This window comes from Stegostoma tigrinum, chromosome 28, assembly GCF_030684315.1.
Source record: "Stegostoma tigrinum isolate sSteTig4 chromosome 28, sSteTig4.hap1, whole genome shotgun sequence".
In the NCBI taxonomy this organism is placed as follows: domain Eukaryota; kingdom Metazoa; phylum Chordata; class Chondrichthyes; order Orectolobiformes; family Stegostomatidae; genus Stegostoma; species Stegostoma tigrinum.
The window spans coordinates 32156037-32168934 of record NC_081381.1 but is presented as its reverse complement, the minus strand read 5'-3'; the positions used below and the strand labels follow the sequence as shown (position 1 = coordinate 32168934).

At 44.7% G+C, this 12898-nt stretch overlaps 1 protein-coding gene across 7 annotated transcripts in view; it reads right to left on the bottom strand.

Moving 5' to 3' along the window:
- The window catches only part of LOC125466511 (rootletin-like), a 103660-nt gene that overhangs the window by 64292 nt on the left and 26470 nt on the right, over window positions 1-12898 (bottom strand). For 6 of the 7 annotated variants that reach the window (XM_048561093.2, XM_048561095.2, XM_048561090.2 and 3 more), the window contains exons 4-9: window positions 10772-10963; window positions 10025-10108; window positions 8590-8690; window positions 6988-7153; window positions 3969-4075; window positions 2579-2806 (exon numbers count right to left, since the gene is read on the bottom strand). In XM_048561093.2, coding sequence (XP_048417050.2) covers window positions 2579-2806; window positions 3969-4075; window positions 6988-7153; window positions 8590-8690; window positions 10025-10108; window positions 10772-10963 — 878 coding nt within the window. The remainder of the gene's footprint in view (window positions 1-2578; window positions 2807-3968; window positions 4076-6987; window positions 7154-8589; window positions 8691-10024; window positions 10109-10771; window positions 10964-12898) is intronic. The other variant, XM_048561091.2, reaches the window with a different exon arrangement.

The following is a 12898-nucleotide window of genomic DNA, read 5'->3' as shown; positions in this document are numbered from 1 at the left end:
AACATCCCAGTCACGATCCCCCTCCCACTCCCACTCCTTGGACGATAAGTCCATCCTGGGCCTCCTCCAGTGCCACAACAATGTCACCCGAAGGCTAGAGAAACAGTTCCTCATATTTCGCTTGGGAACCCTGCAGCCCAATGGTCTCAATGCGGACTTCACAAGTTTCGAAACCTCTCCTCCCTGTACTGCATCCCAAAGCCAGCCCAGCTCGTTCCGTGCCTCCTTGACCTGTCTGTCTTCCCTCCTACCTACCCGCCCGTCCCTCCCCACTGACCAACCTCCATCCCAACTCCCTACTAACACTCACCTGTACTGGCTTCATCCCCGCCTCCTTGACCTGTCCATCTTCTCTCCACCTATCTGCTCCTCTATCCACCTTCTATCACTGCCTCCCCCACTCCCTATTTATTTCAGAATCCCCTTCCCCCATTTCTGAAGGAGGGTCCAGACCCAAAATGTCAGCTTTCCCGCTCCTCTGATGTTGCCTGGTCTGCTGTGTTCCTCCAGCTCCACACTTTGATATCTCAGATTCCAGCATCTGCAGTTCCTACTATCCCTGAGGATTAAATCTCCATCTTTCAGCTCAGAGGCTGGAAGGAAGAGCTGCCCAGTTCAGGTGATCTTCAGACGCCATCTACTGCCAGGTTTGATAACTGCAGCATAAACTACATTTAAAAAATCTACCAGAGGTTGTATTTTTGCGGAACAAACTATAGAATTAATATAAAACAAAGGACTGTGGATGCTGAAAATCTGAAACAAAAGCAGAAATTCTGAAGAAGCAACACTGGATTCAAAATGTTAACTTTGCTTTCTCTCCACTGATGCTGCTGAGTTTCTCCAGCAATTTATTTTTTGTAGCATTAATGCAAACTGGCTTTGTTTCATACTGCCTGTAACTCGAGCAAACACAGCCTGAATACAGAGTCACAGCCCATCCAAAGGGGATGGTTTCACTCTACTTTGTTTCAGAGTCAAAGTCGGACCTCTAGACCAGAGTTATACCACAGATCTATACCAGATTTACTGTTGCTGCCACACTCAACAAGCAATGGAATGAAAATAAAGGGGAGTGGACATTGACAAAAATTTGCAATACGTATTTTCCAATGCAGTGAGATTTAAAACATGACAGCAGCTCCCTATCCTGGACTCTGTCCCCTTTTGCTGTAACCCCAACATTCCCAGAACAATGCCCATGTAATCACCTCTGGTGGAACAAGTGATAGGGGGAGGGTGCGCGATATCATGCACCTCATTCACCAGGTGAATCATTCTGAGGTCAGAAAGTGATCATCAACAAGATATTTGACTATCATAGGAATCACAACTGCATCCACATCCTTGCACTATACAGCAGGAATTGCTGGACAGTCCTCAGTAGCAGGAATCCTGCTCTGAAAGACTCAGTGCTACATTGTATGGTGAGATTATGATTGGAGGCAAAACAGTGAATATATTCACTAAACTGCAACGCCAAACTTTTACCTTTAATGTTCTAATATATACCTGAGGTTTTGTACCTAGGCGTCTCTGTATCTAGCTTTATAAGGACTCTGGTGCTTTATTTCTTCAATTTTCTAATATACACCTGAGGTTTTGCACCAAGGTATCCTTGTGCCTAAGATGGCACTGGAAATGGTGACTACAATTTTTGTCGCACTCATGTATCCCTGTACTACAGCACATGTGATAATAAAACCTAATTCTAAATTCTAATTCTAAATTGGTCCTTACAGTGAATGTTGGGGGGGTGGGGGGACTGTCCTATGACGAGAGGCTGGGTAAATTGAGTCTATACTCTGAGGTTTAGAAGAATGAAAGTTGATCCCATTGAAACACACAAGATTGTGAAGGGGTTCTACAGCTTGGATACTGAGAAATTGTTGATCCCAGCTGCAGAACCTCGAATACAGGGGCATGGACCCAGGATAAGAGGCTGGTTATTTAGGTCTCAGTTGAAGAGGAATTTCTTCCTTCGTGGAATTGTGAATCTTTGGACCTCTGCCAAAGAGGATTTGTGGACGCTCCAATGGCCGAATATATATTTACAACTATCAGAGGCAAAGTCTGGATCTCTCAGGGAATCACAGGATGTTGGGAAGATCATAAGACATGGGAACAGAAGTAGGCCACTCAGCCCATTGAGACTGCTCTGCCATTCAGCGAAGTCAAGGCTGATCCAATAATCTCAATTCCACTTTCCTGCCTTTTCCACGTAACCCTTGATTTCCTTCCTGATTAAAAATCTCTCTCAGCCCTTAATAAACAGATCGATCCAGTCCCAACAGGCCTCTGTGGTAAAGAATTCCACAGATTTGCTATCCTCAGAGGAGAAATTCCTCCTCATCTCTGTCTTAAAGGGGCATGAATGTGGAATTGAGGCAGAAGATGAATATTGAATGGCGTACTGGATTCGAGGGGCTGAATAGCCTACTGTGCCTATTCTTCCTGTGCTCTTCTGAAATCAAGGGAGCATCAACCTGGGTGACATTCAATTCACACACATTTTTTTACATCCCAGGGGGGTAAAGTGACCGACTAACCATTGACATGAGTGCGCGCACACACAGACCTGGCATTCTGCTCGGCTTTCTCCCGGTCGTACTTGGCTTGGAGCTGGATCATTTCCCGCACCTTGTCGCGGAGCTGTTCCTCGAGCTGAGCAAGCTGGATTGACTGTTTCTCCAGCGTCACCGTGGAGCTGCTCTCCGACAAACGCAGGTATCCGCTCAGGTTCAGGCATGACGCGTGGATCGTGCGCGAGGATTTCGCCAGGTCGTTCCGCAGCTCGGAGAGATCCCTGAGGGAATCGGAGATTGTTTAAACTCGGACAAAAAGAGCCTTCCCGACGGTCCCACTCTTCCACCCTCTCCCCACTCCACAGAAGCAGGCACAGGAGAAACAGTCCCCTTACTGCAGAAGGGAGCACAACCTGCAGCCCTCTTTGTTCTTGTAAATTAAGATGTAACAACCCCCTCATCCCCACACTCTTCTGAGTTACTTCTGGTCGTTGGGATCAGGATCTGGTCCTCAGTTGAATTTATATAGGGTTGTAAAGGTGAATTAATTCTCCCTGTCATTTGCCCTGTCGGTATAGTCCCTGCCCCTGGATATGTGGTTATGTGATGTACAGGCATCAGTTGCTCACCAATATGTCATGCTGATGGTCATTCTTCAGTTAACAATGACAGAACGATTGTATGACACAGCACACCAGGCAGTCATTGGGCCCAGTATCCTGTGCTGGTTTTCACAGTAGACCTGGCTCTAATTGCAATCTGATTCTCATACAGTTTCATCCCCATTTTCATCAAGCACCCAACTAACAAGATCTCTGCTTCAACCACTGACTCCAATTGATGAGCTCATGGAGTTCGCCCTAACATCATGCCTGCTGTATTCTGTGGCCCAAAACACATAGCAATCTAGACTCAAACCCTGGACCTCCCTCCCTCACTGCATTCTGGCTGTACCTAGCCCACACGGATTGCAGCAATTCAAGAAGGCAGCTCGTCAACAACTTCTCAAAGGAAAAACCATTCCCCCTGGATTCCATCTTCCGTTGCACCTTAACTTGATTTCCCCACATGGGCTCTGCAACACTGCATACTGTCGTCCAACAAACTCAGTGTTAACCAGCTACACTTTGTAGGTTCACCACTGAATGTGCGACCAAGGGGAGTTCATGAATAAAGTTTCACACTGTCCTGCTTTGACATCACGCACCAAACCAACCTTTGAATGAGTTAGTGGATGGTTCCTGGAGACAGGAACTCAAACGCTGCCTCTCCTTAAATCCACTACCTTCCGCCACCATAACCAGGGCTTTGTTGGGAGCACAGTACAACAATCTGAATTAAACAGAAGTCAGGCATGAGCAGACCCATTCCCGGAGTGTGCACTGCCCTCTGTCCCCTCTCCCACAGTATTCTCTGTTTAAACTATGTTGCTGTGTGTCTCACCGTTCACTGGCCGATTTTATCTCACAGAAGTGACGTCTGAAGCCCACAACCTGTCTCCACAGTGTCAACAGACGATTGTGTTCGTTGCTGAAATACGTGTTAAAGGACTAAAATAAAAAAAATACAGAAAGGTTAAAGCTCAATATTCTAGACGAGCATCAACAAAAAAAGAGAATTCAGGGTGAGGGAGTGGGTATATCAGAAATCAAGAGACTGAGAGGAGAGATAAATGTCTATATCAGAGGGGGTCCAGGAGAGATTTACCAGGATGTTGCCGGCTATGGAAGGTTTGAGTTTAAAAGAAAGGCGGGATAGGCTGGGACATTTTTCACTGGAGCATGTGAGGTTGAGAAGTGACCTTATATAAAGGTTTATACAATCATGAGGGGTTTAGATAGGGTTAATAGTGGTTGTCTTTTTCCTAGGATGGGGGATTTCAAGACAAGGGGCACACTTTCAAGGTGACAGGAGAGAGTTTTAAGAAAGACATGAGGGGCCAATTTTCTACACAGAGGATGGCTTGTGTGCGAAATGAACTTCCTGAGGAAGTGGTGAACGCTGGTACAATTACAACGTTTGGAAGACATTTGGATAAGTACATGAATAGGAAAGGTTTGGATGGATGTGGGCCAGGAGCAGGCAGGTGGGACAAGTTTAATCTGGGATTATCTTTGGCATGGACTGGTTGGACCAAAGGGTCTGTTTCCATGCTGCATGACTCTATTACGATACACTGATGAGGATGAGCCATTTCAGACTTTGATACAGTATCAAATGCATGGTATGTTTGAGAATGTTAGATCGAGTGTTACACGGAGAGCTGCAACAGAGAATGTTACACTGAGGTCATGGGATATATCAAAAATCATATATACAAACACATGAACAAACAGCAGAACCAGGACATTTAATAAGATCACAGTTGTTCTGATTGTAATTTCAACTCTAATCTAAAGTCCCACCTTAGCCTGTAACCTTTCATCAAAAGTCTCTTTAGCTCTCTGTCAGAAAAACATTCAAAAACTCTGCTTCCTCCACCTTTTCAGGAAGTGAGTTCCAAAGACTCACGACCCTCAGAAAAGAAATTGCCTTATCTGTCTTAAATTGGCAGCCCCTTATTTTTAAACAATGCTCTCCCCTGCCGATCTTGATTTGCCAATAAGGGGAAACATACCCTCCATATCTAACCTGTCAGGTCACCTCAGGGTCGAAGACATTCCAGTCAAGTCGCTTGTGACCTTTTGAAATTCCAGTGGAGGGTTGTACTGAGGCTCGACGCTTACACTGAGGGTTATAACACATATTGTCACACTGGTGAGGTGTACCAGAATGCATTCTTTTATCTATGCCCTGTTTTTCCGAATACTCTGCAGTCTGTCTACCTGCTAACACTCCATTCCCCATCATGTCTCAATGTACCCCATTAGCTAGAATCACACTGTCATAAAGCTTCAGTCTGACACATTCACACCGACAAGACATCCCAATCTGATTTAGTCCCATTTTCTAGCATTCGGCCTATATCCCTCCAAACCCTTTTTATTCATATCCACATCCAGGTGCCTTTTCAATGCTGTAATTGTACCATATTTCACTACTTTGGTAATTCATTCCAGAGATGCACCAACTTCTGTGCGAAAAAATGTTACCCCTCAGGTCCTTTTAAATCCTTCCCCTCTAACCTCAAACCTATGTCCTCTAGTTTTGGACTCCCCCACACTATCTGTGCCCCTCATGACTTTATAAAGCTCTATAAGGTCACCCCTCTCCCTCTGATGCTCCAGGGAAAATAGCCCCAGCCTATTCAGCCTCTCCCTATAGCTCAATCCTTCTGGTCCCAGCAACATCCTTGTAAATCTTTGCTGCCCCCTCTCAAGTTTAACAACATCCTTCCTACAGAAGGGCAACCAGAATTGTACACAGTATTCCCAAAGTGGTCTCGCCAATGTCCTGTACAGTCATAACACCCCAACTCCTAAACTCAATCTAATGACCAATGAAGGCAAGCATGGAGAACGCCTTCTCCACCACCCTGTCTACCTGCGACTCCACTTTCAAGAAACTGTACACTTATACACAAGGTCTCTTAGTTTGGCAACACTCTACAGGGCCCGACCATTCACTGTATAAATCCTGCCCTGGTATGCCTTACTAAAATGCAACGCTGCACATTTATCTAAATTAAATTCCGTCTGCCACTCCTCGGCCCATCAGCCCAACTGATCAGGGACCCCTTGTACTCTGAGGTAACCTTCTTCACCGTCCACTACACCACATATTTTGACGTCACCTGCAAACGTACTAATCATGCCTCCTATTTTCACATCTAAATCATTTACAATAACGACAAAAAACAATGGGCCCAGCCCCAATCCTTGTGGCACACCACTGATCACAGGCCTCCAGTCTTAAAAACAACCCTCTACAAAAAACACAAACAAGTTAGCAAGACACGATTTCCCATACATAAAGCCATGATGACTATCCCTAATCAGTCCTTGCCTTTCGAAATGCATGTAAATCCAGTCCTTCAGAAACCCCTCCAGCAATTTACCCATCACTGACGTAGGGCTCACTGGTCTTTGGTTCCTAGGCTTTTTCTTACAGCCTTTCTTAAATATTGGCACCACATTAGCCATCATCCCCGTCTTTCAGCGTCTCATTCATAACTATCAATGATACAAGTATCTCAGCAAGGGGCCCAATAATCATTTCCCTAGCTTCCCATTAAATTCTGGGAAACACCTAATCAGATCCCGGAGGATTTATCTACATTTATACATTTTAAGACCTCCGCTTCCATAACATGCACACACACTGCCATACATCATGTGTCTAACATGAATCTCTTTCTATTACCAATTAGTGAACTCTGTAAGTCACTATTCCCATATAATATTCATTGACTGTACATTGCAGCGGCCAGGCTGCCTTCAGCAGCATCTACATCTTACTGAATATAGAGGCATATGGCAAAGGATGGTGGGGGCTTGGGTGTAAGTACACAGATGTTTTGTACCTCCTCTTCCTGTCTCCATTCCACCTCCTTCTGCTCGAGTTCCTCCCGTGCCTTAGTCCAGTCAGCAGTCAGTTTGCGAATATCCTCGCTCAGGGCGAGGTTGGCTGAGTTTGCCTGGTCTAACTGCTCCCGGAGCATGGAGTTCACTTGGGTCAAGCTGCTACTTCTAAAAACGCAAAGGTCAGACACGTCAAACCAGGTCAGGCTGCTGGTGACTCTAGAAACAGACAAATGGTGGATTCAGGCCACAGATTCTCAGCCTGGACTGTGTCTGTGAGAAACAGCGCAGCAGAGACTGCCAGAGCTCGGGTGTCAGGCTGCATGGTTAGGCCAGAGGCTCAGACTGACTCTGTGCTCACTGTCAATGGCCTACAATGAACAAGTTGGTCAAAGAGCTCAGGCTGAGTGAACAGTCATAGAAAGCAAACAGAGAAAATTTACCCAACAAAGCACTAACTAGAAATGTGGATTCCAGCAGAAAGAGCAAATATTAGATTGAACTGAATTAGCTTTATTCTCACATGTACTCATATGAATATAGTAAAATGTTTACAAGTTGCCACTTAAGGCACCATCTTAGGTGCAAAGGTACAGATTCATGAGTATGAGTTCTTAGGAAAAAAAATTAGAAACGTAAGGAAATAATAAGTCCAGCACTGTAGACCTTCAAGAGTACAAAATCATATTAAATTAGAAAAATAAAGAAATAAAGGTTCAGAATAACAGACCTTCCACAATAATAAAGAAAAGTAATTTTAAGGAAAGAGAATTTAAGACAATTTAAGAATTTAAGTCCACAGAGTCCATTTCACAGCTTTAGGCTCGATGACTCGACTTTTCATTGGAATCAGAGGCCAGACCCACTAATTTTCTTTCATTGATTGTAAAGAGAAACTCTACCAAAGGTATCAAGCCAAAATATTAATTTTGTTTGCCTTTCCAGATCCACAGAGAATTTTCTATTTTTTTCGCTTGCTTTTACTTCAGAGCTCTGCAGGTATTAAGAGGGCCCCGTGGTAATATGTCAATATTTATAAGGCCTCTGTAGGATTGTGACCCTAGGACAGTAGGGATATTTAAACAGGATCCTTGAGATTGTGAGAATATCCATATCACTGGGATTGTGGGAGAGGATACTGGATTGTCTGGAATTGTGGGAATATTTTCATGACAGTTTAAGATTGGGATAATACTGACATTGGAGAGAAGAGAGAAGAGGAAAAAAAAAGAGAGCAAGAACAAGAGAAAAGGAGAGAAAGAGAGGCAGACAAACAAGAAAGGCAGATAAAAGAAAGTCTGAGAGAAATAGAGCATGTGTTGGAAACTCTTTGTCTACAGAAGAACATGGATCAGTTCTGGGACGGGATTCTGGTTTGGTATATGGTTATAATTCTGTAATAGTTGCAGGTGGAAGAGGACCTTGGCTTTTACACACTCAATTTACATGTGTGGAGGGCTTGTATGGAGCTTTTCTGTGACAGTTCTGTGCAGCAAGATCCTAAATGGGTTTCCACATGAAGGGTTTGTGAATTCAATACACGTGGGAAATCACCTCCTGCCCAGTCCCTAGCTCAGATTCATGTGATTTCTCCCCCCACTTGCCTCTGCTGTTCTTCCTCCAAGCGAATCAGGGTGTTTTCCAGTTCATTGCTCTGTTCCTCTTCAGACTGCCGCAGTCGTGACTCTGTGAGGTCCAGTTGGCTCTGCAAAGACAATATCGTGGGCTTTAATTAAAAAACTTGTGCAGAGACTGTGGGGGATGAACTGCATTGTTTGTCACACTGTGAAGCAAATGTGTTTAGGGCAACTTTCTCTGCGTTTCTGCACTTTGCATTTCAGTGTAAACCCCCACCAGAAGAAAATTGCATGGATACACAACCAACTTTCCAAGCTCAACAGTTCACCTCATCACAGTCTCATCCAGGTCCCAATGGGCATTAGAGTCAGATAGCTAGGGACAACACAAAAAAAGTTGCTGAATCCACCAGTATTCCTCCCATCCCTATCGATATCTGCAATGGAGTCAGTTCTTGGAAGCTAATCCCACAAAATGCAGCAAAATCTTAATTTTCACAGCAATGAGATTAGTGAGTACTTGGGGGTGCCAGGCAGGCTTTTAAACTTCCTAACAGTCAATGAAACCAAACAAAAATCAGAATGCCTGCTATTTTTAAGCAATTCAAAATCATTGTCATCTTTGAGGCAACGGCTAGGAAACCATCACCTTCCAAAATGTGAGTTCGACAAGGGCTTCTGGAAGGAAAGGGGACAGTTCTTGTTGAGGTTCATCTCAAGTCACACTTTTCTTTACAAACTATTCCTGGGGATGCACAAGAAGGTAAATAGCAACATCTGCAAGGATGGTGCCATCAACTTGGCGAAGGATGTTTGCTGGTCCTGAACTGTGAGGACCAAATGTTGCTGACTGGCACATCACAAGCTCTAGGACTATGTGTTGACTGACAGCGCAGCAGCCTGGGAAAGCTGTTACAGAAGTTCAGTGGGGAAAAGATGACTCCCAGCTTCCACAGCACATCAAGTGATCTGCAAGGAACCAGTGCAAAACCCCTTGATATGGACGCCTCAGAAAATGTCTAATATGTGATATAAATGTAAATGCAACATAAATGGAATCAGATATTTGAATGCCACTTACTACATTTCTCTGCTTACCCCTCTTCAATTGTATTGTAATGCACTTCTACAAATGTTTCATATATAATTTTGGAAAGGAATTAAATTGATCTACATACAAAAAGCCTTTGTGTCAAAGATGGCAGAATGAAAAGTTGATTAAGAATTCAAACCTGCCCCAATTTAATATGGCAGGCAGTGCCCTCCCCAGAGCTCAGGAAACAACACCCAAACAGTGGATTAACTCAGATAGGCCCTCATCACCATAGTAACTACATATCTACTCCAGAACAGGCCTGCTCCATGGTGCAAAAACACAAAACACAACCTCTGGGCACCTTGCATGTTTTGGGGGTTCAAATGTAAAGGACGGTTTGGAGCGAACTCTCCCCATGGCACTTACAGAGAGTCGGTGCTGTTCCAGCTCTGTGGCTTTCTCAATCAGTTGCTGCTCCACCTCGCCACATTTCTTCTTGTACTGAAGGACCTGCCATTTGAAGCAGACAGAGTCAGTCCCACAGAGCACAAGAGCTACCCCATAATGCAAACCCACAATCCAGTAGTGGGCAGAGCTTCACAAGGACAACATTGACATGTTTGAAGAAAGTCGTTTGGCAGGTCTCAGCTCAACAATCCAAAGGGCTGTATCATCAGGCCCCAGATAACTTACGACTGTTTCTCAGCCTTCAGTCTTAACTTTCCTTGGTGTGGCTTGAAGGTATGTCCCTCTGTCAGTGAGCAATGTTACAAGCATGGATTAGAGCAATATACAAGATGGGAAGGGGGAAATCTCTGGCTGTAGATAATGTTCAAATATTTGCCTTTCTGATTTCAGTTTTTAAAAATGTGCTCGTTTAATTGATCCGTATGATTAGCAGCAATTGGAAGCCACAGGAACTCCATCTCACAACTGTGAAAGCAGGAAGGAAAACTGGTGGAGACAGGCAAGAGAAACGCAGAGACACACATTCAGAAAACCAGAGATAACAAGGTGTAGAGCTGGATGAAAACAGCAGGCCAAGCAGCATCAGAGGAGCAGAAAATTTGGCATTTCGGGCCTAGGCCCTTCTCCAGAAATTCTCAGATTCTCCAGCATCTGCAGCTCCTACTATGTCTCATTCAGAAAACCTCATGGTTCATATCCTAGTACCTTGGATTGAAGTTTCTGGACCAGTTGGGCCTGCCGCTGCTGACCCTCCTGGTAGGCCTGAAGCTTGCGTTTATAAGAAGCCTGTTCCTCCTCCAGGCAACGCCGTAGCTCGATGTTCTGCTGCGCTAGGCTCTTGTTTTCCAGACTTTCGCGCTCCCTCTCCCCTGTCTCCAGCTTCAAGGCTTGCTCCAGCTGTGAGGAAAGAGACAGCGTGAGGCATCAGTCAAGGCTGGGACAAGTACACCTTGGACAGTTTCATTTTCTCCTTACAGTGAGAACTGGTTAACAAGATTGTTTAATGGTCCATTCTATCCCGTAGACAAACAATAAAACATCATACTCCAGGCTCTGACCCTGAACAGCAGACATTTCCGGGCCGTGCCAAGTCTCTAAATCTTCCGCTAAGTGCTGCTTGGGTGACATAGAAATATAGAAAAAAGGAGCAAGAGAAGGCCATTTGGTTATTCAAACATGCTCCACTATTCAATTTGATCATAGCTGATCATCCTGTTCTATCCCCAGATACTTTGGTCCACTTAGCCCCAAGAACAGTGTCAAATTCCTTCTTTTAGATTCATTGATTCCCTACTGTGCAGAAATAGGTCATTAAGTCCACTGAGCCCATACCAGCCCTCTGAAGAGCATCCAAGCCAGATTGAGTACCCCCACCCTGTCCCTATAAACCCGTATTCACCATGGCTAGTTCACCTAGCCTGCACACCCCTAGACAGTAGGGGGCAATTTAGCATGGCCAATCCACCTAACCTGCACATCTTTGGACTGTGGGAGGAAACCGGAGCACCCAGAGGAAACCCAGGCAGACACAGGGAGAATGTGCAACCTCCACACTGACAGTCACCCAAGAGAGGAATTGAACCTGAGTCCCTGGCACTCTGAGGCAGTAGTGCTAACCACTGAGCCACCATGTCGCCTTTTCTTGAAAACATTCAGTGTCCTGTACTTGATCACTTTCTGTGGCTGAGAATTCCATAGGCTCACCACACTCTGGGTGAAAAAACTACTTCTCTCATCTCAGTCCTAATTGACCTTACCCTGTATCCTTAAACTGTGACCTCAGGTTCTAGACTCCCTGGTCATTGGTCTAGTATTTACCCTGTCTTGACCTGTTGGGATTTTATGGGTTTCTATGAGATCACCCCTCATTCTTCTAAACTTCAGTGATTGTCCCAACTGACTGAGCTTCTCTTCATCAATCCTGCCATACAAGGAATCAGTCTGGTAAATCTTCTTTGAACTCCCTCCATGGCCAGAACATCCTTCCTCTGATAACGAAACCAAAACTGCACACATTACTCCACAACTGATCTCACTAAAGGGCCTTGTACAATTTCATCAAGACATCCCTGCTCCTGCATACAAATCCTCTCACTATGAGGCCTACATACCCTTTGCCTTCTTCGCTGCCTGCTGCAACTGCATGCTTACTTTCAGTGGCTGGTAAACAAGGACACCCAGGTCTCATTGCATCTCTCCTTTCCCAAACTATCGTCATTCAGATACTAACCAGTTTTCCTATTCTTTTCAGCAAAGCAGACAACCTCACATTTCTCTACATAATACTTCAATAGCTATGCAGTTACCCGCTCATCCTGCTTGTCCAAATTACACTGAAGTATCTCTGCATCCTCCTCAGCTCACCCTACAAGCCACCTTTGTGGAGTCTGCAAACCTGAAACTACTACATTAAATTTAATAATTAATATTAATCATTAATATATATTGTGAATAGCTGGGGTCCAAGCACCAATCTTTGCAGTACCCCACTAATCACTGCCTACCACTTGGAAAAAGACTCGCTTACTCCTACTCTTAATTCCATGTCTGCCATCCTGTTCTCTATCCCCATCACGATCCCCAAAACCAGGCACTTTAAATTTTACACGTTAATGTCAGAGAGGCACCTCCTCTACCGACGCTCACTAGCAGCAGCGTGCACTCTCTACAAGATGTGCTAGAGAAATTCACCAAAGGTCCTTCCAAACCCACAACTACTTCCATCTAAAATGCTTGCTAAGCCTTGGGACTGACAACATTGCACCAAGGTTCCCAAATCCGTTTCCTGTCTTGCAGCTTTTTGAGCTCAACAATGAAAAGATTGGGAACAGC